Source organism: Meles meles, chromosome 4 (genome assembly GCF_922984935.1).
Source record: "Meles meles chromosome 4, mMelMel3.1 paternal haplotype, whole genome shotgun sequence".
NCBI lineage: Eukaryota > Metazoa > Chordata > Mammalia > Carnivora > Mustelidae > Meles > Meles meles.
In genome coordinates, this window is record NC_060069.1 from 93,863,695 (window position 1) to 93,884,888 (window position 21,194).

A 21,194-nucleotide genomic window follows, 5' to 3' on the forward strand; every position below is an offset into this window, starting at 1 on the left:
TTCAGTTGTGAAGTAAACCAAAAGCTCTTGACTCCTTTTTCTGTCCGTTCTTCCCATATGGATGGACTCGATCATCTTGATGGCTGCAAAGAGCAGAGATAATAATCAAGGCAGCAGACTGCTGAAGTTGATGGCAGTGTGTGTTGGTTCACACAAAAGAATGATTTTTAGTGCCTGCCAGTTCAGGATCTCTGGTTAACCTAAGAGGGTAGACGAGACTGTGTGGATTCATAAGCACTTAGGTGTATTTATTCTGGTTACCATTTTCTTAGACTGCTTTTTTTTTTTTTTAACCACCGTATTCTTCTCTCATATCACCTCACATTTTGTCCCCTCTTCCCACACCTCCCCAGCACTTCTATAATCTGTCTTCTAAGGTGAAATTCACAAGGCTGGTGGTACTCTGCCTCTGAGGGTTTGTCTTACTTGTGATTTTGCACATTATATCAACATGAGAATCTCATGTCTCTAATGATTAAGAGTAATGCTTGTGCAGACCATCCTTAACTCTAAGACTTCTACAGCAAGAATGTAGAACCTATTACTTATTTCACTTATCTCCATATATCTTACTAACCAAGACTTGTTCTCCTAAGTTCAGTACATTCTTTTTTGTGTGAACATAACACATGAAATATTTCGAGGAGTACCAAGTTATGTGACATTATTTTTAGAAACTCTCTAAGTACATATGACAATGTTGGTACCTTTTTGTATTCCTGTGTAGCAGATTTCCTTTCTAATGAAAACTACCATTAAGACATAGCTAAAGAGGAGTGCCTGGGTGGCTCAGTGGGTTAAGCCTCTGCCTTCAGCTCGGGTTGTGGTCTCAGGGTCCTGGGATCGAGCCCTGTCTCGGGCTCTCTACTTGGCAGGAAGCCCGCTTCCACCCCACCCCAACCCCCGCTTGCCTCTCTGCCTACTTGTGATATCTCTCTCTGTCAAATAAATAAATACAATCTTTAAAAACAAAGAGACATAGCTGAAGAAAGATATAGAATTGAATGGACTTGGTGTTGGTTTATTCAGCGAGATAGGATCATGTGTAAAAATGAGAAGAGAGGTGCAATTTTCAAAAGAAAGAAAACAATGTATTTGAAGATGGAACAAGATGGATTCTCAAAGAGGAAAAAGGTAGCTCCTCTGTTTTAACAAGATGGTATACAAATACAGGTTGGTATGTGTGTTTGGCATGGAGCAGATGAGAAAACAAAGGTTGCCTTTGTTTTCTTTGTAAAGTGAATGTTGAATTCACCTATTTAGAATGGAGGCAGGAAAAGAGAAATTGGTCTTAAATTTGAGTAAAGTAGAGAAGATTTGAAAATAGTGCTTGGGGGAGCACCTGACTGGCTCATTCAGAAGAACTTGTATACTCTTGATCTTGAGGTCATGAATTTGAGCCCCATATTGGATGTAGAGATTACTTGCATATATAAATAAACTTTAAAAAAAAGTCCTTGGGGAAAATGGAAGAGTATCAGTTGATCAGAAGAACGTGGTTGAATTATAGGCAATACTGAGGGCCCTTTTTGAAGTTGAATGACATTAATTTATAATGTAACGATCTGCGTTACCTTTTGGTAGCAGAGCTCTGTTGACCAGTTACAGGCCTAGAAAAAGCAGAGATTTAACAAGTACTGGATTTTGCTAGATGGATATAATGAAATGACAGAAAAGCAAGGAAGTTAAGGATATTGGCAGGAATGTTACTGAAAAAGAAGACAGTGGAATCTAAGTGGGATAGTAGGAGAAGTAAAGAAAGCAGGTTAAGTTAATAGTTTCAGAGAAAGTAGAAGGATCAGTGGATTGGAGATCCCAAATTAAGCTAATCATAAAGTGGTTGAGGGGTCCCCTTTGTGGCTCAGTGAGTTAAAGCCTCTGCCTTCAGCTCAGGTCATGATTTCAGGGTCCTGGGATCGAGCCCCACATCAGGCTCTCTGCTCGGCAGGGAGCCTGCTTCCCCCTCTCTCTCTGCCTGCCTCTCTGCCTACTTGTGATCTCTATCTGTCAAATAAAAAAAATCATAAAGTGGGTTGAACAAACAAGTTAGCTGGAAAAATTTTTAGACAATAAGATGTTGGGATTAATGGTTTTGGAGGTCAATCTATTATGGGTGATGTCATGACCCAAGTCATAGCTTTAGGACCAGATGGCTGAAGTGGAATGGAAGAGGTTATTGGTGGTAAGGAGATAGTGAAACTAAATTCCTGTGGTGTTAGGTAGGTTATATATGTAAACTCTGAGAGCATTCTGGATGATAGTGGGCATAAGGATAGAATGGAAAAGAGCAGAGTAGGTTACTATGAGGGATTTGAATGTCACAGTAAGTTGTAAGGAGAACACCCTATCCTAGCCCATATATAGTATGAAAACAAATGGCTACTCCTTGAGAGAGCTACATGGAGAACTGATGATACTTCAGTTAAACAGGTTGCTATTGAGGATATAATAGAGTGAAAAGGATTAGAAATTGGAGAAAGACAGAAGGCTGAAAGAAAGACTAAGGAAGTACTTTTGGGATGCTGTGAAGATGATGCATTTAGAATATAATTTGGAGAAAAGTTCCAAAACCTTGTACCTCAAACAAGCAAGAGATAAATCAACCCCCAAAAATGTGGTTACCAAATCATTGGTGGTAAAAGCTAGTTTATTAATAAATTATTAAAATACAGAATTATTTTTTAAGTACTAACTCATGTTTTACATAAGAGAAAGTTAAAGTATAGTTTTGTTTATACTTTAGAAAAGAAGAGATACGTTAAGTATTTTTAAAAATTTAATGCTGCACATCAGTTACCTTAACCCTTGGAATCTGCATTAGAGAGACAAGCCCTAGAACATCTGGCTTTGAAAACCAGTGGGGCTTGTGACCAGGAGAAACAGAGCTGTAGGAAATGGAGACTGTGCTCTTAAAGAGCTCCCACATGGACTCAATTATCCCAGGACCCAGGTAGGGTAAAAGCTGAAGTTTGTAAACTGCCTAGACCATATGGGAAGGACATTGATTTGCTAACCTTAGGTAACTGTTGGAGGAACAGGGGCCTATTGGAATTCTTTTCAGGGACTGAGGCATTGATAGGTGCCATTTTTGCATTCTTTTTCTACCTTGCTAGTGCCAAAGTTGGCAGGTGCCATTTTTGTATGGTAAAATAACACTATACAGCCTATATAGTAAAATAACACTAATGTTGTATGCCCAAGTATACTTCAATTAAAAAAGAAAGAAAGAATACAGACTAGAGGCACCTGGCTAGTCAGTAGAATACACGTCTCTAATCTCAAGGTCATGAGTTCAAGCCCCACATTGGGGGTAAAGTTTACTTAAAAATAAATAAAAAATAAATAAATAAACACAGGTGTTTAAAAAGAGAGAGAGAGAGAGAGAATACTGACCACAACACTGACCCCAAAGCAATAAAAGTGTAAAGTAAAAGCTAAAGTAAATAGAGAGGGATGCCTGGGTGGCTCAGTCCATTAAGCTTCTGCTCCGTTTTGGCTCAGGTTGTGATCTCAGGGCCCTGGGATCTAGCCCCAGGTCAGGCTCTATACTCAGACAGGAGGCTGCTTGGGGATTTCCATCTCCCTTTGCCCTTATCCCCTATACATGTGTGCATTTGCACATACTCTCACTCTCTCAAATAAATAAATTTTTCTTTTAAAAAGTAAATGGAAAAAAGTGTTCCTACCACTTGAAAATTTAAAGCTATTATTCTAAATTACTATTTTAGTTTTTTTCTAATAGAAAGTTTCTATTGAAGTATACGGAGAAAAGAATATATACAATGCATAAATATTTTACTTGATAAATTTTCACATGCATAACTAGAATATAAGTCAAGAAACAGAACCAACAGAGGGGCACCTGGGTGGCTCAGTCCTTAAGCATCTGCCTTCGGCTCAGACCTTGATCCCAGGGTCCTGGGATCGAGCCCCACATGGGGCTCCCCGGGAGCCTGCTTCTTCGTCTCCCACTCCCCCTGCTTGTGTTCCCTCTCTTTCTGTGACTCTCTCTGTCAAATAAATAAACAAAATCCTTTAAAAAAAAATAAAAAGAACCAACAGAGAATTTGTCATAATCCTACAAAGCCCCTTATGCCCTCTTCCAACCATTACCATCTATTTCTCCTCTCCTGCTCTCCTGCAAATGTATTTTGATTTCTAATTCTAGAGATTAGTTTTTCCTATTTTGAGCTTTGTAGGAATTGACTCATACAGAATGTATTCTTTTGAACCTAACCTCTCTTGTTCAGTACTGTGATTCTAATATTCATATGTTGTTACATGTAGTTTAGTTTGTTCATTTTCACTAATGATTACATTACATTGTATGAATATAGTACAATTTATCCATACTTTTGTGGATAGATAGTTGAGTTGTTTGGCGCTTTTAGTGAATACGTATGTATGCATTACTGTTAGGTACATTATTAAGAGTGGATTATTACTTCACAAGATAATGCTTAAGCTCACTTTGAGTAGATACTACCAAAAAGATTTACAAAGTGATTGTATCAATTTACATTCTTCTAGCAATTTATAAGAATTTCTTTTATCTCTACCTTCAGTACTTATTATTGTCCCTTCTATTTTAGCCATTGTAATATAGTGATATTTCATTTGGCTTAATTTGCCTTTCCCTAATGACAGTAGAAGTTGAGCATCCTTTCATATTTGTTGGTCATTTGAATATGCTCCTTTGTGCAATGCCTGTTCATATATTTTGCCCTTTTTCTGAGTTGATTACCTGTCTTATATTTTGTTTTGTTTTGTTTTTTAAGATTTATTATTTATTTTAGAGAGAGCAAGAACATGAGCACAAGCACAAACATGGGGGAGGGTTGGAGGGAGATGGAGAAACAGACTGCATGTGCTGAGTAGGAGGCTGACTCAGAGCTCAATCCCAGGACTCAGGGATTGTGACCTGAGCTGAAGGCAGATGCTTAACCCACTGAGCCACCCAGGTGCCCCACAGTCTTTTATTTGTGATTTTCGTGTGATGTTATTCTCAATTTCAGAGAAAAGACTTAAATGATTCATTATTACGTATAATGATTGCCATAGAGTGTTTTATTTAATCGATATTCTTTATCAGATAAAGGAAATTTCCTTCTGTTCCTAGTTGGTTGAGAGTTTTTATCATTAATTAGTATTGATTTTGTCAGGTTTTTTCCTGCATCTGTCAAATCGACCATATGATTTTTCTTTTAATCTGGTGAATTGCATTGATTGAATTTCAAATATAAATCTATCCCTGAATTCCTGGAGTAAATCCTATTAAACTGTGACATATTTTCCTTTTTAATATGTAATTGGATTAGATTTGTTACATTTTGTTTAGGATTTTTGCTTTTATTTTTATGAGAAAGATTAGCAAATAATTTTCCTTTCTTGGGATATCCTTGTCATATTGGTAGCAAGATTACTGGCTAAATAACTTTTGAGTAAAATTAGTAGGTTTTCCCACTGGATTTTTAGAAAATGGTAGCAGAGGGTGCCTGAGTGGCTCAGTTAAGCATCTGCCTTTGTCCTAGGCCATGATCCCAGGGTCCTGGGATCGAGTCCCACATCACGTCACAAGCAGTCCCTTGCTCAGTAAGGAGACTGTTTCTCCCTCTGCTTGCCACTCCACCTGCTTGTGCTCTCTCTTTCTTTAACAAATAAATAAATCTTAAAAAAAAAAAAAAAAAGAAAGAAAAAGCAAAACGTTCCATTTCAAAAATTTGTTGGAAGACTTCTGTTTCTTTTTTTAAAGATGGTGTGGCTTATTTCAGACCAAGGCTACCATTGAGAACAACAACATATATGTATCAGCTGCTATGAAAAAATATATATATGTGTGTTATATATAATAATGTCATTCATCTATATACTATATATATATCTATAGTATATATTATATAATGTATTTATATAAAACACAAATACAAAAATTTAAATTATGATATAATGAGCTGAGCAGATGGTCTGAATAGTAATACAGGCATACTAAAAATTCAGTCAGTGAGGGGTAACTGGGTGGCTCAGTTGAAAAAAAAAAGAAAATTCAATCAGCTAGAAGATGAAGCTGAGGGATTCATTCCCTCAGCACACAGTACAAAAGCATGAAGAGATGAAAAGAGTATAGTCAGAATTTCTAATATTTCTCAAATAGGAGTTCTAGAAAGAGAAAATGGAAAGGAGATAAGAAAATATCCCTTGGATTAAGAATAATTTTATCTTTAGATCAGAGGTCAACAAATTTTTTCTGTAAAGGCCAGATAGTAGATATCTTGGGCTTTGTAGACTTTACAGTGTTTGTCACAACTACTCAACTCTGCTATTGTAACACAAAAACCATCATAGACAGCAAATAAATTGATGGCTTTGTTTCAGTAAAATTTTATTTACAAGAACTGGAGTCAGACTAGACTTGTCTCATGACTGTAGTTTGCTGATCCATACTTGAGATTGAAAAGGCCCACTGGGGGCACCTGGGTGGCTCAGTGGATTAAAGCCTCTGCCTTCGGCTCAGGTCATGATCCCAGAGTCCTGGGATTGAGCCCCGCATCAGTCTCTCTGCTCAGCAGGGAGCCTGCTTCCTCCTGCCTCTCTGCCTGCTTGTGATCTCTGTCTGTCAAATAAATAAATAAAATCTTAAAAAAAAAAAAAAAGAAAGAAAGAAAAGGCCCACTGAATGCCCCTGTTACCCTCTTTCTGTCTTTCTGGAGTCACCTAATCTGTATGTTTTGCAGAAATGGAATCCTATATAATATGTGGCCTTTTGTGTCTAACTTCTTACATTTAACATATTTTTAGGTTCATATACATTGTAACATATATCAGTACTTCTTTCTTTCAATGGCCAAGTATCTTATTTTATGGATATATTGCCTTTTGTTTATCCATTCATCTATTGGAGGACTTTTGGGTTCTTTCTGCCTTTTTGCTATTGTGAGTAGTGCTGCTATGCACATTCATTTAGAAATATTTGTTTGAGTACCTTTCCAGTTTTTTGTGTATATACCTGGAAGTGGAATTGCTAGACTTTTTGAAGAACTGCTAAATGGTTTTTCACAGTGAGTGTACCATTTTTGCATTCCTAGCAACAATGTACTAGTGTTTCAATTTCTCCACATCTTTTCCAACACTTGATATTTTCACTTTTTTTTGTTATCCCCATCCTAGTGATTATGACATACAAGAATTTCTTACAGATCTTAAACAAGTTCTCATTTAATCACACAGACATTGGGAGAGGTATCCATAGAGTAAAAAACTAGTGCAAAAAAAACCTTAAGTTAGGTACTCAGAACTGCTGGCATATTTATTTAAATTTTATTTAAATGTTTGATTATGAGTTGGTAGTTTGATTATCATCCTAGAATACATACATACTCAACATACTCATACATATCTACGTTTCTTTTTTATTCTTTCTTTTAGCTACCTAAGAAGAAAAGGAATAATAATAAATGAAACATCTGCAGTTATATATGCTCAGTTACTAACAGGTCGTAAATACCAAATAAATCAAAATGGTGAAGTCCGTCTAGAGAAACAATGGTCGAAACAAGTTCTTCCTTTTGTTTATCAAACTATTGTAAAGGTAAGTCTCCATCAAATCTCAATTGTATCTAAATGTGCACTACTCCCACTGTGTAAAGAAAAAACTATATCATATTTAATATTTATTTATAAATAGAAAACTAATGCAGCAATGCATTATGGAGATTATGATTGAATATCATTTGAAAAAACTGTATTTATGTATAATTGACATATTATATTGGTTTCAAAGTGTACAAAATGATTCAGTATTTGTATACACTGCCAAATGATCACCAATATAAGTCTAGTTACTATCTGTCACCATACAAAGTTACAGAATTTTTCTTATGATGAGAACTTTTAAGATTTATTGTTTTACAGCTTTCAAATATGCAGTACATTATTACTGACTAAAGTCACCATGCTATGCATTATATCCCCATGATTTATTTATTGTATAACTAATACCCCTTAAGTATTAGTATAACTAGTACTAGTATAACTAGTACCCCTTAAGCCCCTTCACACATTTTATCCATCTCCCCAAACTCTTTCTGTCTGGCAGCCACCAGTCATTTCTCTGTATATGTTAGTTGTGTTGTGTATCATTTGTTTGTTTTGTTTTTTAAATTCCATATTAACTGAAGTCATGTATTTGTCTTTCTCTGTCTTACTTCACTTAGCATGATACCCTCGTGTGCATCCATGTTGTTGCAAATGGCAAGATCTTCATTATTTTTTATGACTGAGTAATAACCGTGTGTGTGTGTGTGTGTGTGTGTGTGTGTGTGTGTCTGTCTGTCTGTCTGTCTGTCTGTCTGTGTAGAGGGAGAGAGAGAGAGACCCCATATATACATGGGGGTAGGGTGTGCCTGCTAGCTTTAGCAGAGCACACTTGCCAATGTTAGCGAAGTAAAGGAAGAACACAAAAAATGGCATCTGCCAGCACTTCTGTGTCCAGAGAAAGTCCCAACAGTCCCCTGTGCGCCTGACAGAAACTTTACAATTAGCAAATTATTATTTTCCCCATATGGTCTAGGCACTTTCAAACCACGGCTTTTACCCTGGATCTCAGGGCTAGTAACTGCACACAAGCCCTTTAAAAGCAGAATCTCCATTCCCTGCAGCCTTTTGAGTCTCCTAGACACAAGCCCCATTTGTTTCCAAAGCCAGATACTTTGGCAGCCTGTCTCTTCAGTGCAGTTTCCAAGGGTTGGAGTACCTGATACGGAACACAAACCCCTTGCTCCTCAAGAAGGAGATCTCTCCTGATTGTGGGTCTCCACATCATGGGTGGGGTTTTTGGCAATAGTATGTCTGCCTCTCCTACCCAAATCAATTTGTACCTTTTAATCTTTTGTTGTGGAGTTGCTGTTCAACTAGTTTTCAGGTCTTTTTAAGAGGGAACTAATTGTTCCATATGTAGCTGAAGATTTGGTGTGTCCATGGGAGGAGAGGCATTCAGGATCCTCCTGTGCTGCCATCTTGAACTGTCTTGAGCCACCACAAAAACTGTAGTCTTTGAAAGGGTTGTTATATGCTCACTCTGTATATGATTAGGAAACTTGTCTTTTTTATTTATTTATTTTTTAAACTTAATCTCTAATGAAAAAGCCTAGCATTAGCTTAACAGCCTGCAGTTTTAGATTTTTATTCTCCAAAAAATGTTTGCCTGAAATAAATTAGTAAATAAATAAATAAAAGTATTTGCTTTTGTATTGGTAATTTTGGGTGTGATAACAAGACAAAAAAAAATTTTTTTTAAGATTTATTTATTTATTAGACAGAGAGAGACACAGTGAGAGAGGGAACACAAGTGGGAAGACTGGAGAGGGAGAAGCAGGCTTCCTGCCAAGCAGGGAGCCGGATGTGGGACTCGATCCCAGGACCCTGGGATCATGACCTGAGCTGAAGGCAGTTGCTTAACAACTGAGCCACCCAGGCGCCTGAGACAAAATTTTTTTAAAGCATGTACTGATCCTGTAATTTTGAGAAACAGTATAGTGTAGTGATTAAGAGCACAGACTGCCTGAGTTGACTTTTTAGCTATATGATCTTGGGCGACATTTCACCCCCTTTTGGTGTCTTAGTTTCCCCCATGTGTAAAGTGAGGCTAATAATGATCTGTGCTATACAGGGTTGTCTTGAGGATGAAATGAACTAATGTATGAAATACCTAGAAGAATGGCATATAAAGTCAATACATTTTAGCTGCCAGTATTGTTATGTAGAAAATCTTTACATTTTGCATTTGCAGACAGCATAGTAATAACCCCATAGGAAGAAAAATTTGATGTCCCATCCATAGGACTTTTGACTGTGATAACTGACTTGTACATTTCATTCTGTATAGGACATCCGAGCTTTTGACTCCCGTTTCTCCAATATCAAAACACTGGATGACTTGTTTCCTCCCAGAAGTACGGTCTTTATGCTGGGAACCCCCTATTATGGCTGCACTGGAGAAGTTAGTTCCTGTTATTGTTACTAATTAAGTTTCTTTCTAGTTCTAAGTGATAGTTATTTAACTTCTCTTCATTTAGATATAAAATAAAATATAATACTAAAGGGGAAAAATTCATTTGTCTAACTTGTGAACACAGTATTTGACTATATATCTTTAATGTTGAGCAGGTTGGGGTTAAGAGGCAAGGGAGAAAGAATTCAAATCTTTCTCTTATTTAGCAGGTTTATTCATTATGGTAGTGGATGAGGCAATTATGAAATTATTTTAGTTGTATTATTGGGTTGATGAACTTGTAAATGTGTTGATGTTTGAGGAACTCCAGTTCTCACATGGAAAAATATACATGTAAATATGAAATGGAAGAATGCAAAGAAGAATCTGTGGGGACAGATTAGAATTGAAGGTATTAATGTGAACTTACGATTTTAAAAATACATACATGTATTTACACATATGTATATGGGCACATGTATATGGATATATATGTATATTTGTATGTGTGTGAATGCATATATGCCTATACATACATGTATTTTCTAGCTGTATTTGCTCAAAGGATAAGAAACAAAGATAGTCTAGTAACAATGAATACATATAATCTCCAGGTTTGACCTCTAATAATATACCCCACTGAAAGCTTTTCAGAGAAATGGCCCATTACTGGGCTGAGGCAGGGTAGGTACAAGATAAGCTTTTTACTTTACATTTTCTAGAACCACTTGTTAGGCCAGAAAATAAGGAAGTGCTCAAAAGAGTGATGGGACCATATCACATAAACACAGAAACCGGGTCAAAGGAGTTCCTACCAAACTGCCCAAATCTGGGACAGTTTGAGTACCAAAATAATAAAATACACTAGTGGATTATAAACCACTGGGCCGGGGTGGGGGGGATAGGAATTAATGATGCCACAGTGATAATAAATAAGTAAATAGGGAACAGAAGGGCCCTTGCTATAGTATCATGTCAAAGGTAAATGTAGAGAGTGCTAGAGTTGGAACACCATTTTATAAGCATTACAATAAAGATTGAATCAAGTAACAGTCTCCATTGGAAACTAAATCAGGGGGAATTTTTTATCTGAGTAGAATATTTTCATGGCCTTAGAAAGTGTCTTCCCACAGACCATTAATTAGTTGTAAGAGAAAAAAAAAACCTAATTGGACAGTGAAGAAATTGAGCAATATCATGCACCTCCATATATAATACCAAGGTATTAAGAAGGACACATCACCCATGCACTATTCTAGCTGAGAATATATGAGCTTACCTTAATCATAAGGAAGCATCAGACAAATCCAGAATGAGGCACTTTTGTTTTTAAAGTCAGGATGAAAAGGGAAGAATGACCTTATTCTTCAAAAATGTCAATGTTATAAAAGACAAAGACTTTGGATATAGTCTAGATTTAAGTTGACTAGGGGGTATGATAACTAAATGTAATGTCTGATCCTAGCCTGAATTCTGTAGTAGAGGAAGAAAAGGGTTTTCTTTATTACAATATAGGAAAAATTTTGGGCCAACCGTGACAAAATTGGGATACGGACAGTTGATTGAACTATTTTATCAATGTAAATGAGTGTATTTAGTAACTGTAATGTGTTTATATAATAAAATATCCTTCTTCTTAGGAAATATGCACCAAAATATTAAAGAGTAAGGGACATGATATATGTAATATACCCTCAAAAAATTTTAAAAAAATAATCATGTATATGCATAGAGTACAAATGTTAAAGCAGATTGAGTAAAATGTTAATATCTAGGTAAATGTTTTATAAGTGATCTTTGACCTGTTTTTATGTTTGCAGCTTTTTGATAACTTAAAGTTGTTTGCAAATAAAAAGTTAATTTAAAGGAAAAAAACTGGCTAACAGCTATTAAAGCAATGTATATTGGCTCAAATTTATAATATAATCACATTCATTTATTAATTCTAAGAGAATCTCCAGTATCCAACTTTACTGTCTTGCTATATTTCAGAAATAAACATTGTTCAAATAAGTAGAAAAGTAAATAAATTGTGGTGAAGGAGACTAAAACATTCTGTGATTTTCTTTTTCCCTCCAAGGTTCAGGATTCAGGGGATGTGATTACAGAAGGTAGGATTCGTGTGCTTTTCAGCATTCCATGTGAACCCAATCTTGATGCTTTAATACAGAACCAGCATGTGAGTACCATAGTCCATATTGCTTAATTTAGAACTGATAAACTTTTAAAAGTGTTAGAAGCATATTTTTACCACCTCCTCTGAATTTATTATAAATATTTTATTTAATACTGATTAAATTATCTCACAGTTATGTCTGGTACTTAAAAATGGTGTGAGGAATCTGTTTTCAAACTTCATGCAAATGTTCAGGGGAAAAAACCCCGGAAATCTCATTATTAATCTGTAACAGTTTTTATGGGTTATCATGTTCAAGCTTAAGAAGGGGCACGTGTCTTAGCCTACCCTCTGGGAATAGGCTTAGATTTTTTTAAATAAACTTTTCATAATCAAAGCCTATATTTTTAGTTACAAGTAGTGGCCTTTCTGCAGTGGAAGCTAAAGATGAACAATCACTAGAAAAAAAAAATGGGAAACTGCATTTAAATTCACAGCATCCTTTTTTAGGACCTTTTTCCTCCAAAGATGTTCATTGGCCTCCTTTTATTTTTCCCTATTACAATAGGAGGAGGATTCTGATATCTGTTATAAATTCTTATTGATTGATTAATTATTGATTAATTACTTCAGCTGAAATTAATTCAGTCAGCCAGCTATTGATACTTACACTTTTATTTCTCTAATAGCAAATTCTAAAGTTTTATATCCTGTAAATGAACTCAGGGCATTGAACATCAGCATATACTTGAAGAAACTTCATGGAAAGCAGAAAAGTCTCTAAATTCTTACCATCAGGTGTCTTTTGGAGAAAGGATTCAGAAAGCACAGCCAGGAAACCAGGAGAGTGTCCTGCTTGATAAAGATGCTGGAGCTCTCTGTTCTGGGATTCAGTGGAGGGAAGAAATTATTTATGTTCCTTTATCCCTAGCTTTTTCTAGATCTGAATGAGCTTGCCCACCTTTAAAGTACAGTGTTGCTAGGCATGCCTTCTCCTCTGTGCTTTTTCTCTTTACATACCTTCTTAACTTTTACTCATCGTCTTTCTCTACCCCAATGTTCTCTGCTTTTTACTTTACATTTTCTAGAGTATTTGTGATGATCATCAATTTTAATTATATCATAATCAAATATTTCTCATAAAGAATACCATTGGTATTTTGCATAGGACAATTCTGTGTAAAATAGGACTGTCCAGTATATGATAGCGTAATTGGCATCTTTGTCCCCTGGAGACTGAGAGGTAGTGGCCCATGCCAATAACTGAATGATGTGGCCCCATACATTTCTAGATGCTTATTAGAAAAATAAGTAATACTACCTATGATAGAGAACTACTACCTTAAGTCCTCCTATCTATTCTGGAAGGTGTATTTGAATTGTCTGTATTATTTCTAATCCTAATAATGCTCTTGATGGAAAAACTATATTGCATTCTTTACCCAGGATATTAACATATTTTAATAATGAATTTATATATTCCATGCACCCAAAAAAATTTATCCATTTGGGGGTTGTTGTAGACATAAAATATGCATATAATTCATAAGTTTATTATATTTATACACATTCGTATGAATATAGTATATGAAATCCATATAAAATAAATATGTGTTATTATTATGTATATTATGTCAAGGTTATATGGTAGCTTACCTTTTTTGGTACTGGATTTGTAATTTGCTTCCTGATTAATTTAAAAATTTTATCATCTGATACCTTTTTTTAATCTTAGTTTCTTCCCTTAAGTACATAAATTTAGGTTATATTTCTTTGACTGCATTAACTATAAGCCTATATATACTTCTTACTTTCATATCATAATAAATATAATGAAGAACATTTTTAATTTTGCTCAGTAGCAACTGTTTTGATGACATACTCATGTTTTAGTTCAATGTTAATAATCATCAAGGCCTCATTATGTCCCTAGTGCTTTACTAGTCCCTACTTGGAATATGAAAATTAATGTTTAAAAAATAGCTCTTGTCTGCAGAGTTCACCATTTAGACTTACAGTAGACTTTATTTCTTGAGACAGTTTCACAAATTGTATATTTCCTCCCCCTTTCATCCATCCTTGGGAATTCTGTCCTTTAAGGAGAGAGAGGAGCAGAAAAATTCTGCCTACAGATCCTTTCAAAAAAATAAAAAGGGAAATGGATCACTTACTTTTGAGAATCCTTATATTGCCACATTCCAATGGTTAGTGATGTCTTGATTATCTCCAGATTTTAAAGGTAAAGAAATAACATTTGATGCTTTGTGTTTCCATAATTGACCTTTTTGTTTTTATATTTGAAGAAATATTCTATAAAGTACAACCCAGGATATGTGTTGGCCAGTCGCCTTGGAGTGAGTGGATACCTTGTTTCAAGGTTTACAGGAAGTATTTTTATTGGAAGAGGATCTAGGAGAAAGTAAGTTTATGTTAGAGAAATTTACTTAAAGTGGCACAAAAAATTAAATGATAAAGATAAACGGTTAATACTTTAGTATTTATTTTCTTTTATTAATTGCTCTGAATTTTCTTTTAAAATTATGCATAAATTCCTCTGACGGTGATCTTTCATCTAAATGGCACATGTTTTAGGTGTTTGGAAAGACAGTTCTTATTTTTAGCAGCTAACAAATTGAACCTTGAAAAAAGGTATCAGAAGGTGTGTGTGAATCTCAGTAATATATTTACCTGCATTTTCTTATTTCATTCTCTTCTCTAGTTATGTAATCTATTTATATGATTTGTTAACTTGGGTTTTAAAGCCTTTCCTTTAGTCTTTCAATAACTGCTACTTTGGAAATAACCATGAAAACTATAGAAGAACAATCAAAACGAAGTTTTTCTAAGAATTGAAAGCAAAACTTTGTATTCTTTGAACAAAATTTTAAAATGTGTGTGTGTGTGTGTGTGATTTAAATTCAGCCCTCATGGAGACCATAAAGCAAATGTGGGTTTGAATCTCAAATTCAACAAAAAAAATGAGGAGGTACCTGGCTATACTAAGAAAGTTGGAAGTGAGTGGATGTATTCATCTGCAGCAGAACAACTTCTTGCAGAGTACTTAGAGAGGTAAGTGCCTAATAAGATCCTACTAAGCATCCAAAAATGTGGGAATGTAGTAACTATTTTACTTTGCTGATACCAATTTTAGACAAAAAAATCTTTCCTTTGGTAAAGTGTGATGTATTACATGTAAACTTAATTTTGTATCATGGAGCATCATAGGTATTCGCAAAAAGAAAATAGAAAAATACTGTATATTATTTAAAATGAAAAAGGATGATGAGAATTGGCCTTTTATTTTTTTTTTTTAATTTTTAAATTTTTTTAAAGTTTTTGTTTTGTTTTAAGTAATCTCTATACCTAACATGGGACTCAAACCTACAACCCTGAGATCCAGAGTTGCGCTCTCCACCAGCTAAGACACCCAGGTGCCCTTTGGCCTCCTTTTACTGAAAATTTTCCTTAACTCACTATCATAAATTATTCAGTATTTTGCATGTCTGTGTTAGTAGTAAGAGAATTGGAATGGATAAACAAAGCAACCCTTCACGCAATGGATTTTCTGAGTCTTAAAACTCCAACCAGATAACAGATTACTGTCCTAAAATTATTGAATCTTATGCTGAAATGGTCTAAGAAATCAATAAATCTCAGCTCCTCATTTAAAAATGAGAAAACTGGGGCACCTGGGTGGCTCAGTGGGTGGCTCAGTGGGTTAAGCCGCTGCCTTCAGCTCAGGTCATGATCTCAGGGTCCTGGAATCGAGCCCCACATCAGGCTCTGCTCAGCGGGGAGCCTGCTTCCTCCTCTCTCTCTGCCTGCCTCTCTGCTTACTCGTGATCTCTCTCTCTCTGTCACATAAATAAATAAATAAATCTTTTTAAAAAAATGAGAAAACTGTGTACTGAGATTAACTGAGTTACTCAGTGACAAAGATTTATAGGGAAACGTTTACTTCTCATTCATAATGGAGTGTTCATTCCTTTGTTCTACTGGTTTCTAACCCTGTATTTGAGGATCCTCTTAGTTTACTAGGGCTGCCATAACAAAGTAGCACAAACTGGATGGCTTAAAACAACAGAAATTCATTGTCTCACAATGCTGGAAACCAGAAGTCCAAAACAAAGGTGTTTGGTAGGACCGTGCTTCCTCTGAAGATGGTAGGAAAGGAACCATTCCATGCCTCTTTGCTAGCTTCTTGTAGCCTCACACATTTGTTCTTAACTCCAGGCCTCCATCTTCACATGTGTTGTCCCTGTACGTCTTCACATCATCTTTTCCTCTGTTAAGGCCTGTTTTGGTGTCCCAAATTTCCTCTTTTCATAAAGACGCAGCCATGTTAGATTAGGGCCCACCCTAAAGGCCTCATTTTTATTTTATAATCTCAATAAAAACCTTACTTTCAAATAAAGTCACATTCTGAAGGTAGTAGGAGTGGGACTTCAATCTGTCTTTTTGGGGAAGGAACATGACTCAATCCTGTGTTACCATCTGAAAATTTATTTCTTCACTTCCATATTTATTTTTTCTTTTTTCACTTCCATGTTTCTTTAAAATGTTGTATTTACCCTACTTTTTCATGATTTTTCAACTTGACTTATGCATTGATTTTGTACCATGAAAGATGAAGCTTTAGCTCTCTTCTACTACCTTCCCTTTCTATTTCCTCACCTTCCTGCACACGTGTGTGTGTGTGTGTATGTGTGTGTGTATTACCCCTTTCATTATAGTTGTATTACATCTGTATTTAAGGTTTATTTGATTGAGATAATGTAAATGGTCACAGGTCGACCTTGTAGATTAATATGGTTGCATGTCTTTTCTGGTACACATTTTTGTTTTCCCCATCTTTTTTGATCATTTGCCTATTGTCTATATTCACATAACTAATTCAACCCTAATCTCTTTGTCATAGCTGGAAGACTTTGTATAGTCAAACAGATCAGGAGATCTCTCAGTTCCGTTTTTTTGTATAGACTTCCTCCTTGAAACCTTCTGTCTTCCTGCTTCAATGAAAACTAATTATTTTTTAGAGCTATCAGACAGCTGTTATTCTAGGGTTTCTCTCTACTGTTATCCTAGGAATTCCCTTCACCATTCTGCCTTACAGAATTCCTTTATTTCCTGGCTTTCATACCTTTTTTTGTTTTATGTCTCCAGTTTTGTTTTTTTTTTTAAAGATTTTATTTATTTATTTGACAGAGAGAGATCACAAGTAGCAGGTAGAGAGTGAGGAGGAAGCAGGCTCCCTGATGAGCAGAGGGCCTGATGCAGGGCTCAATCCCAGGACCCTGGGATCATGACCTGAGTTGAAGGCAGAGGCTTTAACCCACTGAGCCACCCAGGTGCCCCTATGTCTCCAGTTTGATGGAGCACTTACTCCAGTAGTTTCCTGAGAGAGCTTGTGTGCCTGGAAATGTCTTTATTCTTCCCTGACTAGACTTGATTGATACTTGGCCTGGGTGTAAAATCCTAGATTAGAGAAGTTTTTCCTCAGAATTTGAAAAGTACTACTCTGTTCTCTTTTTGTTTCCCTTGCTGGTAAGAAGTCCTATGCCATTGTGATTCTGAATCTTTGTGTGTGATCTGTTTTCATTTTCTGAAATCTCAGAATCTTCCCTTTACCAGTGCTGTTTTAATAATGTGATGACATGTGCCTTGGTATGAGTATTCTTTCCTTTGGCTGTTGAGTCATGTCACACTTAAAACTGATGCCCTTCCATTATGAGAAAATTCCTTGTATTATTTCTTTGATAATTTCCTCCTCTCTTTTTTTCTGTTCTTTCTGAGACTTCTGTTAGATGATAGACCTCTGGATTAATCCTCTTAATTTTCTTATCTCTTCTCACCCATTTTCTATATTGTTTTACTTCTGTTCTACTCTATGGGAGATTTCTTCAACTTTATCTCACATCATTTTTATTTTTATTTGATTTAATCATTTTTAATTTCTCAAAGTGTGTCCTTATCCTCTGACATTCCTTTTCTATAGTGTCTTTTTCTCTGAAGATGGTAGTTCTCGTTTTTCTTCTATTCTCTATATTTTCTGTTTTCTCCAAATTGCTCTTTTTTTTCCTGTTTGATTTGATCACACCTTTCATATTAAAGATTTTTTTTTTTTTTTACTTGGCTGGTGCTTCTTTGGTGTCTAATCATATTTAAGAATGAGGCACTAAAAAGCAGATTGGAAATTTAGTGTGCTTTGGTGGGGCTTGTCAGGTGGGACTTTGCTATTTTCACAGAGGACCTCCAAATATCACTACTTATATGTGTATATTTTCTCTCAGGCTGGCTCCTCCAGCCTTTTCCTTGGAGAACAGATGTGAGGAACAAAACTGACTTCCAGTGTTTTGGTTATTAACTGAGAAAAAAGGATCTTATTATATAATGGATACTATGAAATGCCCTCCAAGCCTCCCTTCAAAGGACTTGTTTCTATGGCAGCTAGAATGCTGTTGTCAGACAGCCCTCAGCTATGAGCTCTACTTCAGGAATTGCCTTACCGAAGAGAATTGCCTCACCTAAAGTTATGTCCCCTTCCCACAACAACCACAGATCCAACACCTGATCTACAAGGAGGTGTGAAAGACCCAGCCAACCTGATTGCCCTAGTTCAGGATAATTCTGAAGGACCATCCTACTTTGAGATCTCTGTAGAACTGACCAAGGAGTTCATTAACAGTGGATCACAGCCCAGCTTTTCCCTCTGCCCAGTTCTGCTTCCTTCCCTTTTTCCTTCCCTTCTACATGTGTTGATTCCACAAGAGCCCTCTGATAAACTTTCTTCTTGCTTATTTTCATCTCAAGAGTGTGCTTCCTAAAGAAGTTACACTTCTTAGCCTGCTTTCTAGCCACACGTTATGTAGTAGTTAAACTTTCATCAATTCCCTATCATCTCTTTATGTCCTACCCACACATCTCCCTGTGCCTTGTAATCCTAAAGCTAGAGCATCCCCTATTCAACCTCTCCAAAAGATAAACTACAGACAGGTCTTGTGCTGGGGTGAAGGTAAGTAAGCACATGATCATCCAACTGCTATTATACAAAATTTTCAACTAAAAGCCTAGTAAACTTCACCCTGCCCATACTACAGCATTAAAATGTCCCTGGAGCCCTAATTCCAGAGCTTTTGCAGACTTGCACAGTTTAACTCATCTTGCTTGTTGTTGACCCACCCTGGTTGCTTAGGGTGTAGCTTTTTCCTGTCTTTCAAACCAGTTAATACTTAGCCATACAGTTTTCAGTTTCTAAAATTTTGTTAACAATTCATATATGCCCTCAGACTTAACGTTTCACTTTTCATGCCTTTCTGGGTCTATGCCCTATTTTATACTTTACTCTTTTTTTAGTAGGTTGGGAAGTGAGCAAATATTAAGCACATACGTTCAATCTGCTATGTGTATTTAAAAGCCCTACACTATTTAGGAAGCAATGGAGTTTTTAGGCATATCAGAAGAAACTTTTAGGTTAGTTTAGTTATTAAATCTTGATTTGAAGTTTACTTGATTGAGATAATATAAATGGTCACAGGTGGACCTTGTAGATTATTATGGTTACATTGCCTTTCTTGTACACAACTTTGTTGTGAAAATTAGAAAATGAATGTGTAGATATTATTTTTGTCCATTTATCACCTATCATTATGATCTGAGCACAGAGTCAGTAATTGAAATTTATAAGTAATTGAAGTTTATTACAGTTTATGAATTGAATCATTTCTCCCTTAGCTACTGAGAGTTTTTTGAGGGCCTGCGAATACTTTCAAATCATTAGGCTCTATCCCTTATTAATACTCTGTGTGTAATAATCAGTCCTCAATACATTTTGTATGTCCCCTTAGAATCCAGAATTATTTGATAGGAAGTTTATGTGAAGTTAGCCATATATATTTTCTAAGCAGTATTTTTGTTTGTTTGTCTAGGGCTCCAGAACTATTTAGTTATATAGCCAAAAACAGCCAGGAGGATGTATTCTATGAAGATGACATTTGGCCTGGAGAAAATGAGAATGGGTAAGCAAAATTTGTGGTATTTATTGGCTCAGAGTTCAGCTTAGTATTTCTAGTGAAGGGTACAGTAGCTAGTTTATCAAGAATTTATACTACTTTTGTGGGGAGGGTTTTATATATTTGCTTTAAGATCATCATATAATTTATTTCACTTATATCAGTAAAGTACTTTTAAACTAATTTTGTGAGTTTTTTAATTACTGAGAGATTTATAATTAGTCCCAATTAAGTTTAGTGATTAATTATTAATTATGTATTGATATCTTTTATAATTCACAACCCTCAGAAAATTTATTAGACCTTTTGTATTAACCCTCAGAAAGTTTTAATTATTGTGAAAAAATTATCGTTTTTAATGTAGTGCTGAGAAAGTTCAAGAAATTATTACTTGGCTAAAGGGACATCCTGTCAGTACTTTGTCTCGTTCTTCTTGTGATTTACAAATTCTGGATGCAGCTATTGTTGAGAAAATTGAGGAAGAAGTCGAAAAGTGCAAGGTACTAATTTTCAATAACCAAGATGACTGATGAGATTTGAAGTTAAATGGATTGTATATCATTTGACAGACTATTTTTGTTTCAACCAAATAAAATGTGAATTCAATGATTCTAATTTATGTCAGGTAATCCTATAGTTTAAAAAAATGTTCTAGCCACTTCCAGTGGCCATTAATAAGTTTATATGAATTTTTAAAAATGCACTTTAATATGTAAAAGTTTTAACATTTAAATTTTATGTTCTAATGGTGTTTCTAATTTTAGGAATCAATATTCTGTAATTCTAGCCAAAATACAAAGTTTGTGATTAAGAAATAAAGTTCATCCCCTCTTCCTTCCTATTCTAAGTTCTTTAAAGACATAGTTCTGGGGTGCCTGGATGGCTCAGTGGGTAAAAGCCTCTGCCTTCCGCTCAGGTTATGATCCCAGGGTCCTGGGATCGAGCCCCTCATCAGCTCAGTGGGGAGCCTGCCTCCCCCCTCTCTCTCCTTGCCTCTCTGCCTACTTGTGATCTGTCAAATAAATAAATAAAACCTTAAAAAAAAAAAGACATAGTTCTTTTTATAGAACATAAACATTGTATT

The 21,194-nt window shown here is 35.6% G+C and overlaps 1 protein-coding gene across 6 annotated transcripts in view; it reads left to right on the forward strand.

The window, feature by feature from the left end:
- XRN1 (5'-3' exoribonuclease 1) overlaps positions 1-21,194 on the forward strand; it is a 111,777-nt gene that overhangs the window by 48,805 nt on the left and 41,778 nt on the right. For all 6 annotated transcript variants that reach the window (XM_046002076.1, XM_046002078.1, XM_046002077.1 and 3 more), the window contains 7 exons: positions 7,423-7,585; positions 9,881-9,994; positions 12,066-12,164; positions 14,405-14,520; positions 15,024-15,170; positions 20,027-20,116; positions 20,475-20,610. In XM_046002076.1, coding sequence (XP_045858032.1) covers positions 7,423-7,585; positions 9,881-9,994; positions 12,066-12,164; positions 14,405-14,520; positions 15,024-15,170; positions 20,027-20,116; positions 20,475-20,610 — 865 coding nt within the window. The remainder of the gene's footprint in view (positions 1-7,422; positions 7,586-9,880; positions 9,995-12,065; positions 12,165-14,404; positions 14,521-15,023; positions 15,171-20,026; positions 20,117-20,474; positions 20,611-21,194) is intronic.